Genomic DNA, 19349 nt, shown 5'->3' with positions numbered 1-19349 from the left:
CTTCACAGTTGTTCTGTCCCCTGTACCATGCTGATCTGTTCCTGTATTGTATTGTGTTTTTGTATGGACATAGTGTTGGGTGCTGGCACATATGCACACATGGCATCAACGCATGGTGTTGTGTGCTGGCACACCACACACTCGGTCTCTCTTTTATCTGTATTGTATTGTGTTTTTGTATGGACATAGTGTTGGGTGCTGGCACATGCACACATGGCATCAACGCATGGTGTTGTGTGCTGGCACACTATACACTCTGTTGTCCTTCTTTTATCTGTATTGTATTGCATTGTATTGTATTGTACTATATGTGTCATTGTATGTTTAGTTTTACTACCATTTTAAGAGCCTGCTCAGGGACTACAGATGAAAATTAGCTTATGGCTAACTCTGGCACATTTACATGGAAGTGAAAACTGAAATGTTGATTAATGAGCATTGTCCCTGTCAAATAAATAAATAAATAAATGGACGTTTTAGCCGGGAGTGTTTTTCATGCAAAACTAATGCTTGGAATGGATTCAGAATCATGAAAACCTCCTAGTTTGACACGTCAAACTAAAATAAAATAAAAAAATAAATAAAGCAATTTTGTCCAACCTCTGCCATTTCATTATTGGACTAAAGTAGTATTCAGAGGTCCCTGTGGGTCACTCATCAATCAGTCTATATGCACGTGACATCATTGGAAGGTATGCAGGAACGCCTACTGAGTGGCATAAAACGACTTTCTGGCATTGACAGCCCATACAGACAAGCAGATTTGTTTGCATTAAATGACTTTAGACAACATTAAATTCACTTTGTCACTCACTTTGCCACTCGATCTGCAATTCACTTTATGCATGTGCATACCCTCTATTGATTGATAGATGTCAGTACATGCAGGCGTTTGTTTAATTTGTTTGTGAGCTCAGTTCAGTTGTCCAGAGAGTACATACTGTGTGTGTGACAAGTGAGTAGATACAGTTTTATCTAGCAATGGTTCACATGACGCTCGTACTTCAAATCATCATGACAGTCATGTTTCAGGGCTAAGTTTTATCATGATGTTTATTTAGGTTTGGTTGAATTATGTTTAACAACAGTTGACCCAATTGTTACATTATAGATGACACTTTTAATATTTGTTATTTTTCATGTAGGCTACTTACCAGACACACTGACGGTGACCCCTGTAAATGTGTATATATCTCAAAGTAAAAACCCTAAAAGGACTTTGTGGACTCCCGTGTCTTGATTGACACCCCATATTGCTAGAGAGCCCGAATCAATCCTTCAGTTCAAACAACCAGTAGGCCAGTAGGGTCAAGTTCATAGGGTCAAGTTGGGTTTTTTCCATTGTCCAGTAGGTGGCGACATGCGCTTTAATGCCTATACAAATAAACGAAGAAGAAGTTCAAACGAAACTTTATTAATACTAAGAGACACAGTAGTGTATCCTGGAAATAAAGCTGACAGAAATGTCATTCAGTCATTTAACTTAAACTTAAAGCAAAGTGTTTTGTCGTTTCTGAAGCTTGGTGTGGTGAGTCATTTTGTCGTGTAGTATTGCATGTCTATTTCATTTGCTATGAAACTGTTGGCTGCCTCATGAAATGTATGTAATCTCACAGAAGGCTAGTAGGCTATCACCCTTATGTGTTCTAATGAAGCCTGCTCTTTGTGACTATCGGTTATTCACACAAAATGATCTGTATTATTTTTGTCAGGGAGGAATATCCTTCTGTAGCAATGTGCTAGACATTTCAAGTTTATCCAAGGTCAGTTTTTGTATAATTGTGTTGGCTGTGGCTGTGCAGTGGACCGTATGTGAACTGAACTATTTATCTGAAGATGTATGTTGCCCTAGCCGACCCTGCAGTGTATGAATAGGCTAAACTTCTGTAATTTTAGATAACATTATGTAGACATAGCATTCTTCATTGATAGATATTCTACTGTTGCGAAGGCTCTCAAATGGATCTCCATATATGGGGATAAAAGGCTGTCACTTGGATCTCCACATATGATGATGATTTATGGCCCATATGTGGAGATAATGGAAATATCCAATGCTGACATCGGATTGATGTGGGAACCCCATATAGGGATGTACACGTGTGTCATCGTCATATGCGATTGGATAGCATTGTCATTATGACACACATATAACTAAAAAGTATAAAAGGATTACAGTCAGAGACTTAAGGTGGCAGAATATCTTCTAATATCTTTGGCCTGAGTCAGTTGGATAGGACGGAATATCTGGCCAAGCAAATTATAGAGCTTTTCATTGGAGGTTTCCACATCCCGGTTAAGTTCGTATCGAACACCACTGTCGTGGGTCCTAACTAAATAACCAGCACTGGTTCGAGCTATTTTACATCTACTGTTAGACGGATATTATGTTCTTTAGCTTACTTATGATCCTTGACGACTATTTCTATGTACTGTATTTGATGTATTACCAGTGTTGTTCTTGCTTACTATAATGTAAATCGCTCTGGATTAAGAGCGTCTGCTAAATGCCTAAATTGTAAATTGATGTAATCCAATAATTCCATAAGACTGCTAGACCAGTGGTTGTCAAAGTGGGCTCCGGAACCTCAGGGTAACTTGAGTTTGCAAAGGGACGCAGGTCTGTAACTGGAAAATATGGTGGGGGTCTTTCAAATTAAAACGTTTTAGAAGAACCTCTGCTGTAGAGAGTAGAGACCATAGATTGTACTATGGTATGGCATTTACATGATGCGATATCAAAGCACTGACACCTGTGTGTTTCCTCTCTTCTGTGAACAGTCTCTTTTAAGATGCTTATACGGACGTTGTGGTGCAAAGTTGGAGTTCCACGGCCTTTGGAGAGGAAATCCATCCGGTGGTTTGCCATTTCCAGTCTTTCAGAACCTAAACCGTATCACCAACAATATGCATCTCAACCTGGGACTTCCTCAGCCTTGGCTATGGCATCAGTGACCCTTCCCATGAACTGTTATTTAAAGATTCATAACCCATGGCAATATTATGTAAGATATGTTACACAGGCTTTTCATGGGTCGCAGTGCCTCCACAGGAGGACCTTATTGGCTGACCTTGGGATGTTTCTCAAACGCACACAGAGCGTGCAGACTACAAGGAAGTGTCTATATTCCACAGATCTTGCAAAGACTGTTCTAAAATCGGGTTTGAAATCGGCTGCGCTCCCTGGAAAAAGGATTCCAAAAGGGCCTCGAACTAAACAACCGTCGAGAACCAATCAGGCTTGTCAGGATGAGGACAAGGTAATTCATTCATCCATCTTGCATGATACTGATTATCTTTTTCTACATTGCAATTTTTTACTTGAATTTTGATTCAGTCAAACCTGTCATTATCTGTAGGATATGATGCAGTCTATAGCATTTGCGACAGCTGATCAGTACCATTTGCCAACCCTTATGCACGACCTGATGGGTCATGGTTTTCATGAAGTGGATTTGCCTAGAGGTAAGACTTGTACATCATCCATAACACTTAGTTTAATGTAGATTTAACCATGAAGTATGCTAAAGGGAAGCATGAACTGCCTGACGAACACAGACACACACGCACTCTGAGGCAGCTGTGCGTACATAATCACACACAAACGGATAAACAACCACATACACATATACACCAGGACCTACACCCAATACGCCCCACAGGTTCAATAAAGGTATCCATCTACACACTTTCTCACTCGGAGGCAACTGTGCATACATAATCACACACAAACAGAGAAACAACCACATGCAGACCTACAGTACACACAGCACCTTATACCTTAAATACGGCACACATTATTATATTATTTAAAATGCATCCCACACACATGCATCTAACAAAGACACCTCACAGTTTGCTATTATTGTATTTTCATTATTTCTATTGACAGTATATTTTGTTATTTTGACTACTTGCTGCAAAGAGCTGGAAGTTTTGGAAAAAGGCTACCTCCCATCTTCAACTGGTGCAACATTCTGCAGCTAGGCTATTAACAAACTCTTGATCATATTACACCGATGCTACAGTTGGAGGCCATCGATATTGTCCTTTTCCTTTTGCTGAGGTTTGCGTGATCTGCGCAAAAGGACAGTTAACCCATTTTGGGCGGGAACCCCTTTTGGTGTTTTAAACATTATGTTATAATTTAGCTATTGAAAAATAGCAGATCAACAAGCTCGTAGCGCGCCACTCGGTGGCGCGCTATGAGCTTGTAGGTCTGCTATTTTTGAAAAATCGTGAAAATATTTATTTCAGAAAACTGGAGGATTTAGAAGGATTTTTTAAAATTTTGAGGTCGGGCCTAAATGGGTCAAATGATAAGGGACAATATCGGTGGCACCCAACTGTAGCTTCCCTTCACTGTTTGGCATGGTTGCCGGTGAGTTTCAGAATTGATTTTAAGATTCTACTGATGACTTTTATCATCCCAGCTACATCTTAGATATGACAATGAGCCTGTGTGCAGCCTTACTGCCTCAGATCCTCAAGTAGGGTTCTCTTGGTAGTTCCCAAGACTCACCTCATCAGCTTTTGAGGCCAAGCCGCCTGGAATGCCCTGCCTGAGGATTTAAGGCTAGCATTTATCCCATGATGTCCCATTTCTATTTTCAGATGCTTCAAATACACTGGTGATAAGCACAGACATGGCTGCAAAGGCAGATGACGGTGCACTCATTTTCTTCTTCAGGTAGACCTGTGTTTTTTTTCCTAAAGGCTTGGATTCATACAATTGCCAAATCCTGTGGGAAAACAGCGATTCCCAACCTGTGGGCCATGGGTATATTGAAAGTGGGCCCCCAAATAATTGACAAAGAGATAATATATACAGTATGATATGATTAAAAAAACGTAATGTTTTTGTTTTTAATCTTGAAAAAGGTTTTTCAAGGTTTTCTTTGATACCAATAAATAGTATCTTAAAGTATACTATGTTAATTCAACTGGTACAAGTAGGTTTCCAGATATTTGTTACAAGAGTTACAAGCTTGTGCCGTTTGTGAAACAAGCTTGTAAATATCTGGAAACCCCTTACTTGTACTGTAAATAAGAGAGACCCTACAGCTGTGCCGTTTGTAAATTAGCTAAGAGAGACCCTACAAGTGTGCTGTCCGTGTGAGGACATGTTCTTTCTTGCCTTGATCTTTCCTCCCCGCCCTCCCCTCTCTTCTTACCTTTCTTTGTTTCTTGGAAAAATAACACGATGGGAACTATGCACAAAAACTAATTTCACCCACTTTTTTTACTTGTTAAAACTGTGATGTGACAAAGATGATTCTGATTATGCAATATTGCATGAAGGTCAGTGTTGTTGTTCTGGTTGGGTCTGGGATGACTGACAAGTCTATTGTGCAATTTCAGGGAAGGGTCAGTGGTTTTCTGGAACGTTGAAGAAAAAACGGTAAATAAAATAAATACATTACACATTTGAAAACATTTCTGTTTTGTAGTTTAGTGTAAACCCCTTAAATATAGCCTATTGGTCACCTGTTTTTCCTCACTCCAGAATAACTGCTGTCGGGCAGAAACCAGCTGTCCAAAATATTAACTTTTCATGAAAATAAAAGTTTTTAGAACAACACAATACTATCAAAGTTGGTACAGTGACTTTACTTATGCATTGTCAGATACGTGAATGTGTGCTTATTTTATCAGCACTTTACTTACCCAAATACAGCTCAAGTGGAGTTAGGATATTTTTACCAGCTGCTATGCAATAGCAAGCTGAGTCTACAGTAGTCCTCTAGTCCTGTAACCTCGCGTCACCAGGCTTTCCACCTCGGAGGAAAGCCTGGTCTGTTCCAAAATCGCCGTGTGAACCGGTCTGGAGCGGATGGTAATTTACGTCATGTTGTAGTCTTGTTTTGTAGTCATCAGGCAGGAAACCACAAGGAGGAATAAGAATTCCACCATTCAAAGTTTGGGAACCACTGTTCTATAGCACTGATGTATTCAAACAAATAAAAAGGTTAAAAAAAATGGAGATAGCAGATTTCTGCCCAACAGCGTCAATATTGTGTTTTTTCCCCCCTATTGTTTTTGCAGAAAAAGAAAGTGATGAGAATATTGGAGCGCCATGAGATCCAGCCCTATGAGGTAGCATTGGTCCACTGGGAGAATGAAGAGATAAGCTACAAAATTGGAGAGTACGTTGTTTTGATTGCTCCATGATGTACAGTATATATATGCTGGCCCATCTTTGCTTGTACATTTAATATTTTTTAATGGAAACGTGTGTATTGGTGTTTTCTTAATGTTACATCTAGCTAGTTGATCTTTGGCTCTTCCCCCTTATCAAACTTGAAACGTGAGTTATTTTCTTGTCTAGGGGGAATTCAAAGCTTGAGCGTGGTAATTTCATCCTGAATGCTGATATGGATCAAGACGAAGCTGTGTTGGCGAAGTTTGCTTTCTCAAATGCTCTCTCTCTATCAGGTTAGAGTAGACAATACAGCATACAAGTGATACGTGTAAAAACAAGATACCATGTGGTGTACTGTACTCAATGCTTTCTCTTTGTCTCGTGGTCTCTTTCAGTGAAGCTTGCTATATGGGAGATCTCTGTAGATAACTTTGTTGAGTCAATTCAATCAATCCCAGAGGTACAGAGTGTACACTTTATAAGAGACCCACCATACAATTATCAATAATTGAATATCTGTAATGGATGTTTGAAGTTCACTTTGCCCTTTATTACTGACTTAATTGCCTTATTTATTCTTTCTTTTGTCAAAACAGATGCTGAAGGCTGGTAAAAGCGTTAAGTTGTCTCGGGCAGAGGTCATGCAGAAGATTGGAGAACTCTTTGCTCTAAGGTTAGTTCAGTATTCCCAGGATATCTAGAGCATTTCTATTTTTGGAGTTGGGAGGCTTCAACAACCAAACCCTTTGTATGTTTGGGTGTCACAGTATTGGCAAATAATTGCTTACACTTATTTTAACACGCTTGCTTTGTTTTATTGCACCGTAAGTAATTAGTTCAGTGCACTGACTAGACTCCCGGGAGATGGATTGCTCAGGGGGAACAAACAAAAGAAAACATACCATCAGGTCACAGTACTTACAGCGTGTTACTCATACGCTGAGTTGGCGGTGCCCGGGATTGAACCGAGAACCCTGTGGTCCAAAGGCTAGCACTCAAATTGCACCAAGACAATACAAATAGTGAGAATATACATTGATCAATAACAGACAGATGGGACCATTTATTATGCCTACCTCAGTAGTCCGTACAAGCCTAGTTGCTACAGTACATGATGAGTTTGAATCTGGCTCATGACCTGTGTCTCCCCTCTCTTTATTGGTTTGTGTGTGTGTGAGATCACAATCTTTATATATATATATATATATATATATATATATATATATATATATAATTGGGGGATTTTAAAGATATTTTGGGGGCTTTTTGCCTTTTTGATAGTCGTATAGTAGGTAGACAGGAAACGGGGAGAGAGATGGGGAGAAGACACACAGTAAAGTTCATCGGGATCGGTACTAGAACCCGCGACACACTGTCATACTGGATTACCAGCCACGCTGCCTGGACCACTAAGCCGGCCCAGGCCTTAAAATTATAATTACAATTTGACAAAAATAACGTTCTGGTGATAGTCTAAACTTTCTCATACTGATGGTATTGGCCGATATATCAAACATCACCCACCTGGCACCTGTAAGTAGTTTAACAAAAAAAAAAACGTTGCTGTTGACTGTTGAGTCGCAGACCCCACAACGCTGGGTTGAAGACGCAGAGGTCAAGACAGTGACGTATCACGGCGACAAAGCACAGGCGTGAACGGCACTTCTGCATACTTCACATACGTAGCGGTGTATGACATGGCCACCTACACTGGTGCACAAATATGTGGGTGTGGAATTCTCCCAAATGTAATAATAGATATCATATCGTTGGTAGCAATTCTCTGTTGATTCTTAAACTTTTAACAGACCAAAACCTCTTACAGTATGTTATATTTTGAAACCACAGGCACTGCATAAACCTGAGCTCCGACCTGCTCATCACACCTGATTTCTATTGGGACAGAGCGAATTTGGAACAGCTCTATGATAAGACGTGCCAGTTCCTCAGTATCAACCGCAGGGTTAAGGCGAGTACTGTTTACAATACCTACAAACGAAACCTACCTACGAAAATTAAAGTGATGTTTTCCAGGCCTATAAAAGTTGTAAAAATGTCCCAAAAGTGTTGGAAATGATTTTGCCTGCTAAATGGGTAAAGTAATAATCCTAATTGTAAAATGACTGTCCATTTAAGTCTCATGTGATGGCTGTTGACATCCACGACTCAGACCTTTAGAACCAACTGCTTAACAAATGAATGAATGCTTCGGTATGGAAGCAAAGATTGGTCATTGAGATTGTGTTACACGTCATGGTAAAGTCACGGAGATTTGATTATGAAAACGTTTTAGCGCCATGTTGCTTTTCATTAGTCAAGGTTTGTCATTTCCTCAGTCATTGTGCAGCATACTGTATACAACTGTATATCTAACCTTGTGAGTCAGATGATCTGACGGTGATCTCATGACTCAGTTTCTGAGCACGGCAAAAGTTTTGGTTATAAAGCTACAGTATGTTGTGGCTTGCAGCGGGTCAGGGAAACACCAATCAGAATGAGTGATGGGTTCTAAAATTCATAACTGGTTTTCCCAGCTAAATGTTTAGTATGGGAAAAGACTAGTAATGGCAGTTTGAATGACATTCATTGTTTATGAACTTATACTTTCATTTTTTTAATTTTTGTTTTATATAGTAGGTCCAGACATTTCTTCCCTTTCTTAATGTTATTATGCTATATGACATCTATTCTATTCATCTTTGTGATGAGTCTCATGGGTCACTAGTAGAATTGATAATAATCGATAGGATTATAGGATCTTGGCTTAGCTTTCCTGTTATCCTGTTTCAGGTTGTGAATGAGAAACTTCAGCATTGTACAGAACTGGCAGACCTCATGCGGAACCATCTCAGTGAGAAACACGGCGTGAGGTTAGAGTGGATGATTATAATCCTCATCACCATTGAGGTAAGAATGACCAAATTACTTAACAGACAAAGTAAGAATAGTGTTGAATGGTTTACATTTTTGCTTTATTTAGATGGGTAAGGACATGCAACACATTTTTTAAGGAACCGGGGTGGTGTTTAGATTTTCTCTGCTCCACCAGTGACAACAATCTTTGAGTATTTATTCATCTAGAGAGGGTTTCTGGAGGTTTTTTTTAAGCAATGCCTTCCTCCACAATCATAATGTATGTGAGTGTTTTAAAATGTGACGGGAAGCTTTGTGATGTCTGCCAGAAAAAGATTTGTAATAAAGAAAATTACAAAAAAAAATATGAATAAAAATACAATATATTCCTATTTATCTGTAATTCTGCACATTGCCGTTAATGTTTCATTGTATGATTGCTACACATAACGTAATGCTAACGTAATACCCTCTCTGGACCATAATATCTATTGAAGCATGTTCATCTCTGATTTGCTTTAACTGTCTATATCTGCATCATTCCTCTGACTGGATAATACTGGCATGTCTTGTTTTCTCATCAGAAATTTAGGCATTGTGTGCTCATTACAGAATACTTTAAAATAACATGTCTTTTAGAAAAAGTAAACATCCACAATCATTAGTTTCAAGTATTTCAACATGGAAGCTGCACTGTAGTACAAGTCTTCTCCTGTTGACCCTTGATTATTTGCGACACTGTTGGGTGTTTAGTGCCTTGCCCAAGGGCATATACTGTACAGTTTTTGAAGAATGAGCTAGTGCTAGTCAGTTTCAGTTACTGTACCTTGTCCGAATATTCCTATCCATTACTACAGTATGAATAGGTAGCTTTCTTAAGCCCAATCCTCTAACTTTGAGGCTACCACAACCTCAATTCTTGTTTTTAAAGGATGCAAAAATCCTTTTTTGTACCTCATATGTGTTGTATTGCTTTTATTGAAGGTCATGTTTGAACTTGCAAGAGTGATCTTCTGAAAGACTACCACCACGTGTTCTGGATGGACATGGGAAATGATTCAATGTCTGTGAAGTTCATTTACATACCTTTCCACACCAAAACAAATATTTCTTTCTACTGATTTTTTCACTTTTATGCAGATAATTGTGTGGTACAGTTTTAAGCTGTTTATTTGTTTTTAGTTGAATATGTGAATGTTATTCTTTTTTTTTTAAATCTAATCCAATAACTGGACTTGAATGTATTTGTATGTTGTTGGAGTTTATGGAATTTATTTTAGAGTTTATGGAATTTATTTTATTTATGTGTCCAGCCATAAAATGTGTCATATAATGTACAATCATTTTCCGCCAGGCACTGGCATTCAGTTTCCAAAATGGGTCTCAAATGTATAAAATAAAAAGTTTAAATCTTTTGGTGCAATTTTGAAATGTTACAGAAGGTTCAATAAATGTAAGTACTGTATTTCAGGCTTGGAAGTGTGTTGCATGTAAATAATGGTACTATACTGCACAATCTTCACCATGATGCATTTTACATTATTTTATATGAATATAAAATGAGATAAATTGAATACTGTATATAAATGAATATTTATAATATTGTGGCAAACCAGGGGAAACAGCCAGGCCTATTCCCCACATAAGGAGGCTGGGGGAGGTAATAGAGGGAGTATATTACCCTGTACAGGTATTGCAGCCAATGGGAGCCTGGACATGGACGCACCTGCAGCCAGTAAGGCAATCAACAGAAGCTTTTAAATAGCCGACGCCCAAGCTGCCTGTTGAGTCAGTTTGGACTAATGGAGGAGTGAGGAAGCAGGAATCACTCTGTTCATGAGGAGGCTGGTATGATGGATATTTCACAAGTGAGTACAAGATTTAACTCAAACCTTTGGACCGTCTTGGATGTGCTGTGCGTGTATTGTGGCTCACCTGGTCTCGTTCTCTCTCCCTCCCTCCTAGGCCGACTGAACTCCACAAGGGAGAGCCTACAGCACTCTCCACCCCCTGAATACAGTATAGTCACTAGCTCTCTCTCTGCTCTGCCCACAGGACTAAAAGCCCAAGCCCCAGACAGGAGGAACCCTGAGTTGATGTTTTGCCCCGTTTTCCCCTTTCCCTAACAAGTTAATAAAAGACAATTTATGTTGATTCTGACTCTGAGCCTCTTATTTTATTGTGAATCTTGCCTATTCTCCCCTGGGTTGCCACAATATGGACAATGTATTCACTTATTAGCAATTAGGCTCCTCATATTTTTTGCAATGCAAAAAGTACTCAAACTTCTTCAGATAGTTGTTTATTCAAATAAAATTACTATGACTTACATTTATATCAACATTTGGAAATATGTATAAACACACAGGTAACTTTTATATTTGGCATTTAGTTATTAGTTACATTATATAATTTCAGCAGGAATGTCATTTTCTACAAATGTCAGTTTCATAACTGATACAAAATATCAAAAGGAGGAAAAGCAGCCAAATCAGAGGCCTCTCCTAGTGTAAAATGCCTCATTGACCTGTCCCGCACCGCAATCTCATTGCTACTAGAAGCACAGCAAGGCTAGCCTAGAACAAATAGGAGATATAACTGGTACAATCAAGCTGCCATCATTGCTTTTAAGGCTTTGTTGATTATATATATTAATGATACATATTAAAGACTGCTATGTATTCACTATGCATGTGTATTGTGATTAAAAAATACTTTGAGCATTACATTTTTTTTAAACAGCTTTGCGCCATGCCAGCTAAGCAGTCAAACATTTGTCACCATGCTGTTGATGCAAACTGTGGAACAGTAGAATTTATGATTAAATGTAGATAAACATAATTCTGTCAGTCTACCCTGCAGCTTCAAAACAGTCGTGATATAAAATATACTCGGGGCTTAAAGTTCTCAGTCCTGGGGACTGATTTCAGTCCTGAGGATTTCATAGGGGTCATTTAATGACATCAGTGCAGATTTGCAAAAAATCATTTTCAGTCTTGGGATTTTTTGGGGGCTTTAAGACCTGTAGGCTATACTACTAATAAACTGTGTGTTTGTGTGTCAGTTGTTGTCCGAGCATTGACAAAAATGGATCTGAAACGGTTGCCATAAAACAGTATGGGTAGCAAAGATGAACACAAGATTTGTTTGTTTTGTTTTTCAAATACTAACTGCATACACTTTACTGTACCGTGAGAATGAGAAAATGAGACATATCTGTAGTTCCTTTAAAAGAAACGTGAAACATTTCATAGGGCTGTAGTAGTACTCAGACCAGTCTTGAGTCCGGTTTCAAGATCACATTCTGATGATTTCGGACTTGCCTGTAAATTTAGGATTTTCTCCAAAACTGGATGGAGCTGTTAGCTGGAAGTATAAAGGCACTATTTTAGTTTTGATTAATTCTCTGATGTACTATTGAATTATCTCCATAATTCAATTGGAGATATACTGTTACACTATGTCAAAACGTTAATGAGTTTGACACTCATTAATGTTTTTGAATTGGTCTCGATCCCCGTTTGGTCTCAGTCTTGACTCGGTCTGGGCCTCCCTCGATTTAGGTCTTGACTTGGTCTCACTAGGTGGTGTCAAATACAGCCCTACCATTATGGAACTACAGGTAGTGCATACTGTTACTGATATTAATGATTATAATTGCACTGCATTAGCAAATACAATTGTGTGATTCAGTTTTGCCCTCCAACATGATAGCCTACTGCTGAAGCCACATACGGTGTATACCCCCTGAGAAGATGAGTAATTCAGATCTTCAGGTCACTGCTTCATCTACTCTGTCTTCCACTCAAGAAGACCACCATTTGAATAAAAGTCATTAAGATGCATAGAAATTATTTTACAAAGAGGAAAATACTTTTGAGTATTAGGGATGACTGAATGTAATGGCATCCCCCCCTTCAGCTGTCCTCTGATGACTTCTGTCCATGGTGGTCTGTTGTTAATTTCTTTTAGAGGCTTGGAGACCTGCAGTCTTTTCAATTGTCCAGCCTGAAAAATAATACAAAACAAAGAAGCGCAACATTATTTTATTTGAATATGATTATAGATATGATGATTATAGATTATATAGAGTGAATTAAATATAGGACAATATAATGCAGGACTTACAAGATGGTGACACGAGCTGGATGGAATTAGTCTGCTTCCATGGTAGAGATCGCTGTCTCTGTTACAGCTGCTGCAATTTCAAGAGGCTCACAGGCAATGGTAAACTCTTCTTCACTCTCACAACTAATTTCAATGGCTCGTAGGCCTACTATCTGGGCTGTTTCTTCTTGTCTCTGTTCTTCCTGTGAGTGACAATGGTGAACCACCTCATCATGATCCAGCATTTCCTTCTGACTTTCTACAGATTCCACAGCTTTAATCCCTGAGTTCCCCCCTTGATCGCATATAGTTTCCTCGGCGTCCAGCCAAACAGGTTCAGGTTCCTCCTCTGTTGGTTGCACAGGCTGCACTGTCTCAATTATTTGGACACAGGTTTCGGCCAGCACTGGTTGATTCAAGAATATTTCAACTTTTAGTATTGTCTCTGTTACTGGTTTGATGGTTTCCTGGACACCAATCTCAGACAGCTCTGGTTGGTTCATGATGACGGTTGTTTGCACTGAATTTGTTTCTTGTTGACCTGTATTCTGTATTAATACTGTTTCTGTTGCAAATTGAGACAGTACTGGTTGACTGTAGATCACAGCACTCTCTACCGGTGCTTCTTGACTTATGAATTCAATGGTTTCCATTGCCTGCACACCCACAGTAACGTCACATAGCTCTGCTTGATTGCGAATCGTAGCTGTTTCTATTGACTTTGCTTCTTGTACTAGTTCTACCGTTTCTGTTGTGTGGGTGCCAAGTTGAGACATTACTGGTTGACTGTAGATCACAGCTCTCTCTGTTGGTTCTGTTTTCCTTTCCAGTTCTGTGGTTTCCATTGCCTGGACAGCAACCTCATCAGATGTCTCAGGCTGCTTCTGGCTCTCTCCTCCTTCGGTTATTCCTGTTTGTTTTAGTTCTGCTGATTCTGTCACTTGGACAGCAGCTTCAGACTGCTCTGGAACCGGGGTCTTGGCTTGTTCTGTAACGACTGCTTGTCGAATTGGTTCTATTTCCTCTGCTGCCTGAACCCCGACATCAGACACTTCTGCGACATCAGACACTTCTGCGTGTTTCACGGGTTCAGTTATTTCTGTTACAGGTGGTTGAGGGGCTGAATCCCTTGTCTGCCCAAACAGTATGTTAAGTTTAAATTCTAAAGACAGGCTAGAAGGTTTCTCCACATTGCCTACTGATGAGATTAATTCAGAGCTTTGAGGTATTACTAGTTCAGCGTTGCTTGCTTTATCCACCTGGTGAGAGGTGTTTGGAGGCGTGTCCTCTTCCACGACAACATCCTTCATTTCCCCCTCGACTAATGGCTCTGTTGTACATTGTGAATCTTCTGCTACATTGACATCCGCTTCCTTTTGTAACTCAACTTTAGCTTCCTCTTTGTGTTCATCAATGGAGGCAAGCTCTTCTGCTTGTATTTCACCAGCAGTCTCCCTTGATTTACTTTCAGACATTTCACAAGATTCAGCAACTATAGGTTCATTTACTTCTGGCAAGGTTTGCTTTTCATGTGGGATGACTCCCTGAGCAATAGTAAGCTTACTTGCTTCATCAGTTATCTCCTCTTCAGTCTGTAAAGTAGCAGAGAGTTTATCTACCTCATTAACCATGTCTTTGCAAATGTCTATGACTCCTGTAGTATCTATTACTACTACATCAAGAGCTGTCTCAACAAATGGCTTGACTGATTTCATGTCAACATCCTCCACTTGCACTTGAATTCTATGATTGTCTTCAACCTGTTGTGATGCTACATGCATAATCACAACCACGTCGCTCTCTTGTGCTGATATAACCATATCACATGGTGGTAAATGGCTCACACATTCATTTGCCTCTTGGGACTGTATTTCAGTCGCCACAACCTCTGTCAGTGGTTCAGTGATGTCAGATGTGTCAGCTATTTCAGCATCAGGGATAGAAGCCACCACATCTTTTACATCACAGGTTAGTGCTTGCATCACTGGGGCATGCACCACTTCCACAGCCTCCACTTCAACATCTGGGAGGTCAGTTTCTTTTTCACCCTCAACATTGACTTCAGTGAGATGTGCTTCCTGTATGGGTTCATCTGCTGTTGAGACAGAGGCAGAGGCATTTTCTGTGTCGGGTACTGGCTTGGCTTCAGAAATAACATGCTTTTCAAACACTGTAGCACTACTTGCCACATCTATTTCTGTGGTAGCGTTAACAGATGTTAATGCGTGCAACTCATTTGCCACCTCAGCTATTTGTCCTTCATCCACAACTAGGATATGCTGTGGAAGTTGTTCTATGGCATTCTCTTTTTCCATAGAAACTTGCTCTGTCAGAATCGCAGTTTTGTTCTCAATTTCATCGTTAACTGAAGCAGTAACATTTTCTCCACAGATTTCTTCAGATGTAACTTGCTGCTCAAGCACTGCAGCCCTACCTGGCCCATAATTCACAGAAGCAACTTTGACAGTGGTTATTGCTTGCAACTCATTGACCACTTCAATAACTTGGTCTTCATCATGTACTTGTGCATGCTGTGGTACACCAATATGATCCTCCTTCATCTCCAACATTTGCTCTGTCTGCAACTCAGTTTCCTTCTCATGTTCAACAATTCTACCCCCTAAATCTACAGGGGATACTTGTGTAACTGTGGGTGTCTGCAACTCAGTGTCAACTTCAGGCATGACATCAACATGCACCCCTTCTGCTGTTTCAATCTCAGCACCTGGCAGGTCGCATTCCTTCACCTCAACATTGACTTCAGTGATATGCACTTCCTCTTTGGGCTCATCTGTAACTGAGGTGATTGCATTGTCAGGGGCCAGTATGTCTTTCGATATCACCAGCTTTTCAAGAACTTGAGCACTACCCTCCTCTGAATTTAAAGTGGCTACTTGAAGCAAGGTTAATGCCTGTACCTCACCCACCACCTCAGCTACAATGTCTTCATCCTCAACTTCTGCATGCTGTGGACTTTCAGGGACTTTGTCATTGATCTGATCGTTTTCCTCAGGATGTTGTGCCATATGCACCACATTTTCACCCACAGTTCCATATTGTACAGCAGCTGTTGAGTCCACTTCATGAGAATCCACCTCAGTGGATATCATTTCTTCTTGATTGACTATAGCCATGTCAATATGTTCATTTTCAGGCAGTGGCTCTGTGGTGGCAGCATCATTCACTTTATCCATAAATTCTTCTTTCACACTTTCATATATCTCTGAAACATCAGACGGGTGTACTTGATCTACAGAAATCACAGCAGTATCAAATTCTTCAGTGGTATCTTCAGAAATTGCTTCACTGACTTCAGATACACTTTCAGGCTGGGCTCCACCAATTTCATCAACTGCATTAACGTCTTCTGCAGTGGGGGCTTCTGACTTGTGGAATGCTTCTGTATTTGTTGTTTCTTGTAGTATGGATGTCTCTTGTATCTGAGGAGAGACAGAACCATGTATTCTTTCTACACTTGGATCTTGTGCACACGGTGCCACAGCATTTGGGTTTACATAGATGGCTTCAGCAACCTCTTGTAGGAGAGCCTCTGTTTCCATCACATCATATTCTGCTGGTACTGGTGTTGTGTTGCCAGATGTTTTTGAAGACTCTGTCAGCTGGGAGACTGCTGATACCATATCGGTTCCGTCTGTCAGTGTGCTGTCTATAGGCTCTGGTGCAGTAATGGCCTCAGATGTCAGCTCAATTATATCCTCCGCTATAGTATCATCTCTTGCTGCTTCCTCAGCACCTGCAGTTGTCATGCTTTCCTCAATAATGCCTTCCTCAGGGATGTCACTGAGTTGCTGATGTTTGCTTAATTCTGTCAGATCCTCAACATCTTCATTCAAAGCAGGAATTGCAGATGACTGATTTTCACCCTTTCCTGTCTCTGCTACAACTGGCTCATTAGGGAGAGCTGCTTCATTTGTCTGCCTTAAGAGGTCTTGCTGGGATTCTGATTCTTTTGTTTCAGGTGTGTGACTTTCTATGAGTGCTTGAGTTTGTACTTGATCCTCTGTGTCAAACTCAGACAAAGGAACCACAGCAGGAGTCTCAGAGTCTTCATCATCTGAGCCGTCTTCCCTATCAGCTTCATCTGAAGATATTTGGTCATGCTTTTCTGTAGACTTCCTCTTTTTGCGTCCTGGGAGGAGTTTCTTTAATGAGAAGGAGGATTCATCTTTATTTATTTCACTATCAGATGGTATGTGTTCTTTTCTTTCCTCTTCGGATTTCCGTTTTGGGGTCATGAGTCTTTTAAGGGATTTCCAAGTTGAACCATCTTCTGAAGGGCTTCCTGCTTGGTCAGGGGAATAGGCTAGATGCCCCTCGCCCTCCTGAGAACTTTCTAGAGGAGACTCTGCAGCGTGTCTTGATTCACTGTCAGGCCTGTGTTCTTCCCCTTCATTCTTGGGTATTTCTTCCTCGGAATCTGATGTTTTTCGACTCCTTCTCCTTCCAGATCCACATAGGAATGCCTCCCATGTGGCTTTCTTTGTGTCTTCTGTGGTGGCATCAGATATGTGTGCTTCTTCACTTGGCTTGGGCTCCTCTGGTGAACCTGAGGTTACTGCCTCCTCATCACTGAGGGAAGCCTTTATCATATGTTTCTTGGGAGTGACAAGTTTTTTGAAGGAAGCCCAGGTACCATCTTCCCCTTCTGCCCCTTCAGGGAAACGTGCAGGACTCTTACCTCTCTGATCCTCTGTCGACTCAGTAGATGACAGGAGGTGATCAGAATCATGCTCACCAGAGTCGGTCAGCTTTGAATCACTTGATCTTCTTCCTCTCTGCTTTTTTGAGCTTTTTTTAAGACTAGACCCAGACAGCAGCCTTTTCAGTGGACTACCTTGAACTTTGACTTTCTCTTGAGAACTCAGGAGTTCTTCAACTTCAGGAACATCTGTTTTCATTGTTGTGTCCACAGGTGTGATTTCCACTTTGAGTTCACTTTTGTTCTTTTCCTCCCCAACTGTAGCTGTCTCAACAGTGTCTTCGATCTGTTCTTGGTCTTCTCCATCTGCTGCTGTCTTTGCTGCATCGTCCTGTGTCCCCATGTCCAAAAGTTCTTTCTCCATCACCTCATCTTTGGCTTTTTCTTGTTCTATGGGCTTTTTCTTTTTCTTCAAACCAGCAAATATTCCTGTAGTGAAAAACTTTTTAATCGGAGACATGACCTCCTCATCTTCATTAGGACTGGTAGAAGATGGTTGGACTTCCTCTGGCTCTTTTTGATGATCCTCTGCAGGTGTTGCATCCCCTTCACCTGCAGAAATTGCCTCTGTTGGTGCCTCTGCAACCTCATTGGTTGAAGTTTCTTCATTAGCCTCTGTTGGTTCTGTGGTCTTTTCCTCAGCATTGTCCTGAAACTCCCATGATGTCATGTCTGTCATAGTTGGACATGTTGTTGAATCATTGTCAGGGGTATCCTCCTGGGCCACGTTAACAGTCTCTCCAATCTCATCACTTTGTTCCTCAATGGTGTCCTTGGCATCGTTTATGTCACTTGGGTCTACTTCCTTTGGTTCGGTGGATACATCTGATGGTACTTCAGCCTTTGTGCCAGAGTTTTTCTTAACTGTCAATTTCAACCCAATATTACTAAAGAATCTCTTAAAGTTTTCATTGATTTCATTCAGCTTCGCCTCAGTCTCAGTTAGATTTCGTGGTGCTGCTTGGTCGGGATCAACTGATTTCTTCTCATTTATCTCAGCATTTTCTAATGGTGTTTCATCTTCATTGTGTTCCTCTACCATCTCTGGAACATCTTCTTTTGGAGGTACAATAACGGAACTCGTCTCACAGACTGAGGGAAGAAAACAGAATGAACTATTGAACAATTTGTAGTCCTACAGTTATCAATGGATTGCAATGTACCTATTTTAGACTATATACAGAGAAATATTGTGAAAGTCTATCAAAAGACAATCTATTTTAAACTAGAAAAGTGTACATAGGTCTCCGCCAGGCCGTGATTCCTACCCAGGGCCCGCAACCTTTGGAAGGCAGCTATAGCCACTTGGAAAGGGCTCTGAAAAATTAAGTTTGCGTGCAAAGTTTCACAGCAATCGGGAGCTGTGTTATAAGCAGGGAGCGCACTTGTAAAGATTTGGCTTTTGGTGACTAGTTTTTGAATTTTGGCGTGGTGTTAGGTATGGGTATGAGGTTTTCAAAAAGCTGTGCAAACACGTTGGACGCGCCCCCTAGTGGTCTGTTTGCACAGACTCAAATATTAGATACT

At 40.4% G+C, this 19349-nt stretch overlaps 2 protein-coding genes across 3 annotated transcripts; one reads left to right on the top strand and one right to left on the bottom strand.

Annotated features, from left to right (window-relative positions):
- Positions 1-1404: 1404 nt before the first annotated feature.
- On the top strand, positions 1405-10460 carry rmnd1 (required for meiotic nuclear division 1 homolog). 2 transcript variants are annotated; one of them, XM_079528356.1, is made up of 12 exons: positions 1405-1528; positions 2782-3260; positions 3360-3465; positions 4615-4690; positions 5362-5401; positions 6046-6146; positions 6329-6435; positions 6538-6602; positions 6739-6815; positions 7991-8111; positions 8933-9049; positions 9980-10460. In XM_079528356.1, exons 2-12 carry the CDS (start codon positions 2793-2795, stop codon positions 10010-10012), a joined length of 1311 nt encoding a protein of 436 aa, XP_079384482.1. In that variant the 5' UTR covers positions 1405-1528; positions 2782-2792; the 3' UTR covers positions 10013-10460. The 2 variants fall into 2 exon arrangements, with proteins under 2 accessions (XP_079384482.1, XP_079384483.1); XM_079528357.1 differs by lacking the exon at positions 1405-1528 and adding an exon at positions 1644-1763.
- A 4623-nt stretch (positions 10461-15083) lies between these two features.
- akap12a (A kinase (PRKA) anchor protein 12a) lies at positions 15084-18864 on the bottom strand (the record flags this gene model as incomplete). Its single annotated transcript, XM_079527454.1, has 2 exons — positions 15084-15197; positions 15742-18864. 2 exons carry the CDS (start codon positions 18862-18864, stop codon positions 15084-15086), a joined length of 3237 nt encoding a protein of 1078 aa, XP_079383580.1.
- Positions 18865-19349: the final 485 nt, after the last annotated feature.

Source organism: Electrona antarctica, assembly GCF_951216825.1.
Source record: "Electrona antarctica genome assembly, chromosome: 18".
In the NCBI taxonomy this organism is placed as follows: domain Eukaryota; kingdom Metazoa; phylum Chordata; class Actinopteri; order Myctophiformes; family Myctophidae; genus Electrona; species Electrona antarctica.
Note: the sequence above shows the minus strand (reverse complement) of the source record. Positions and strands in the feature narration are given on the sequence as shown.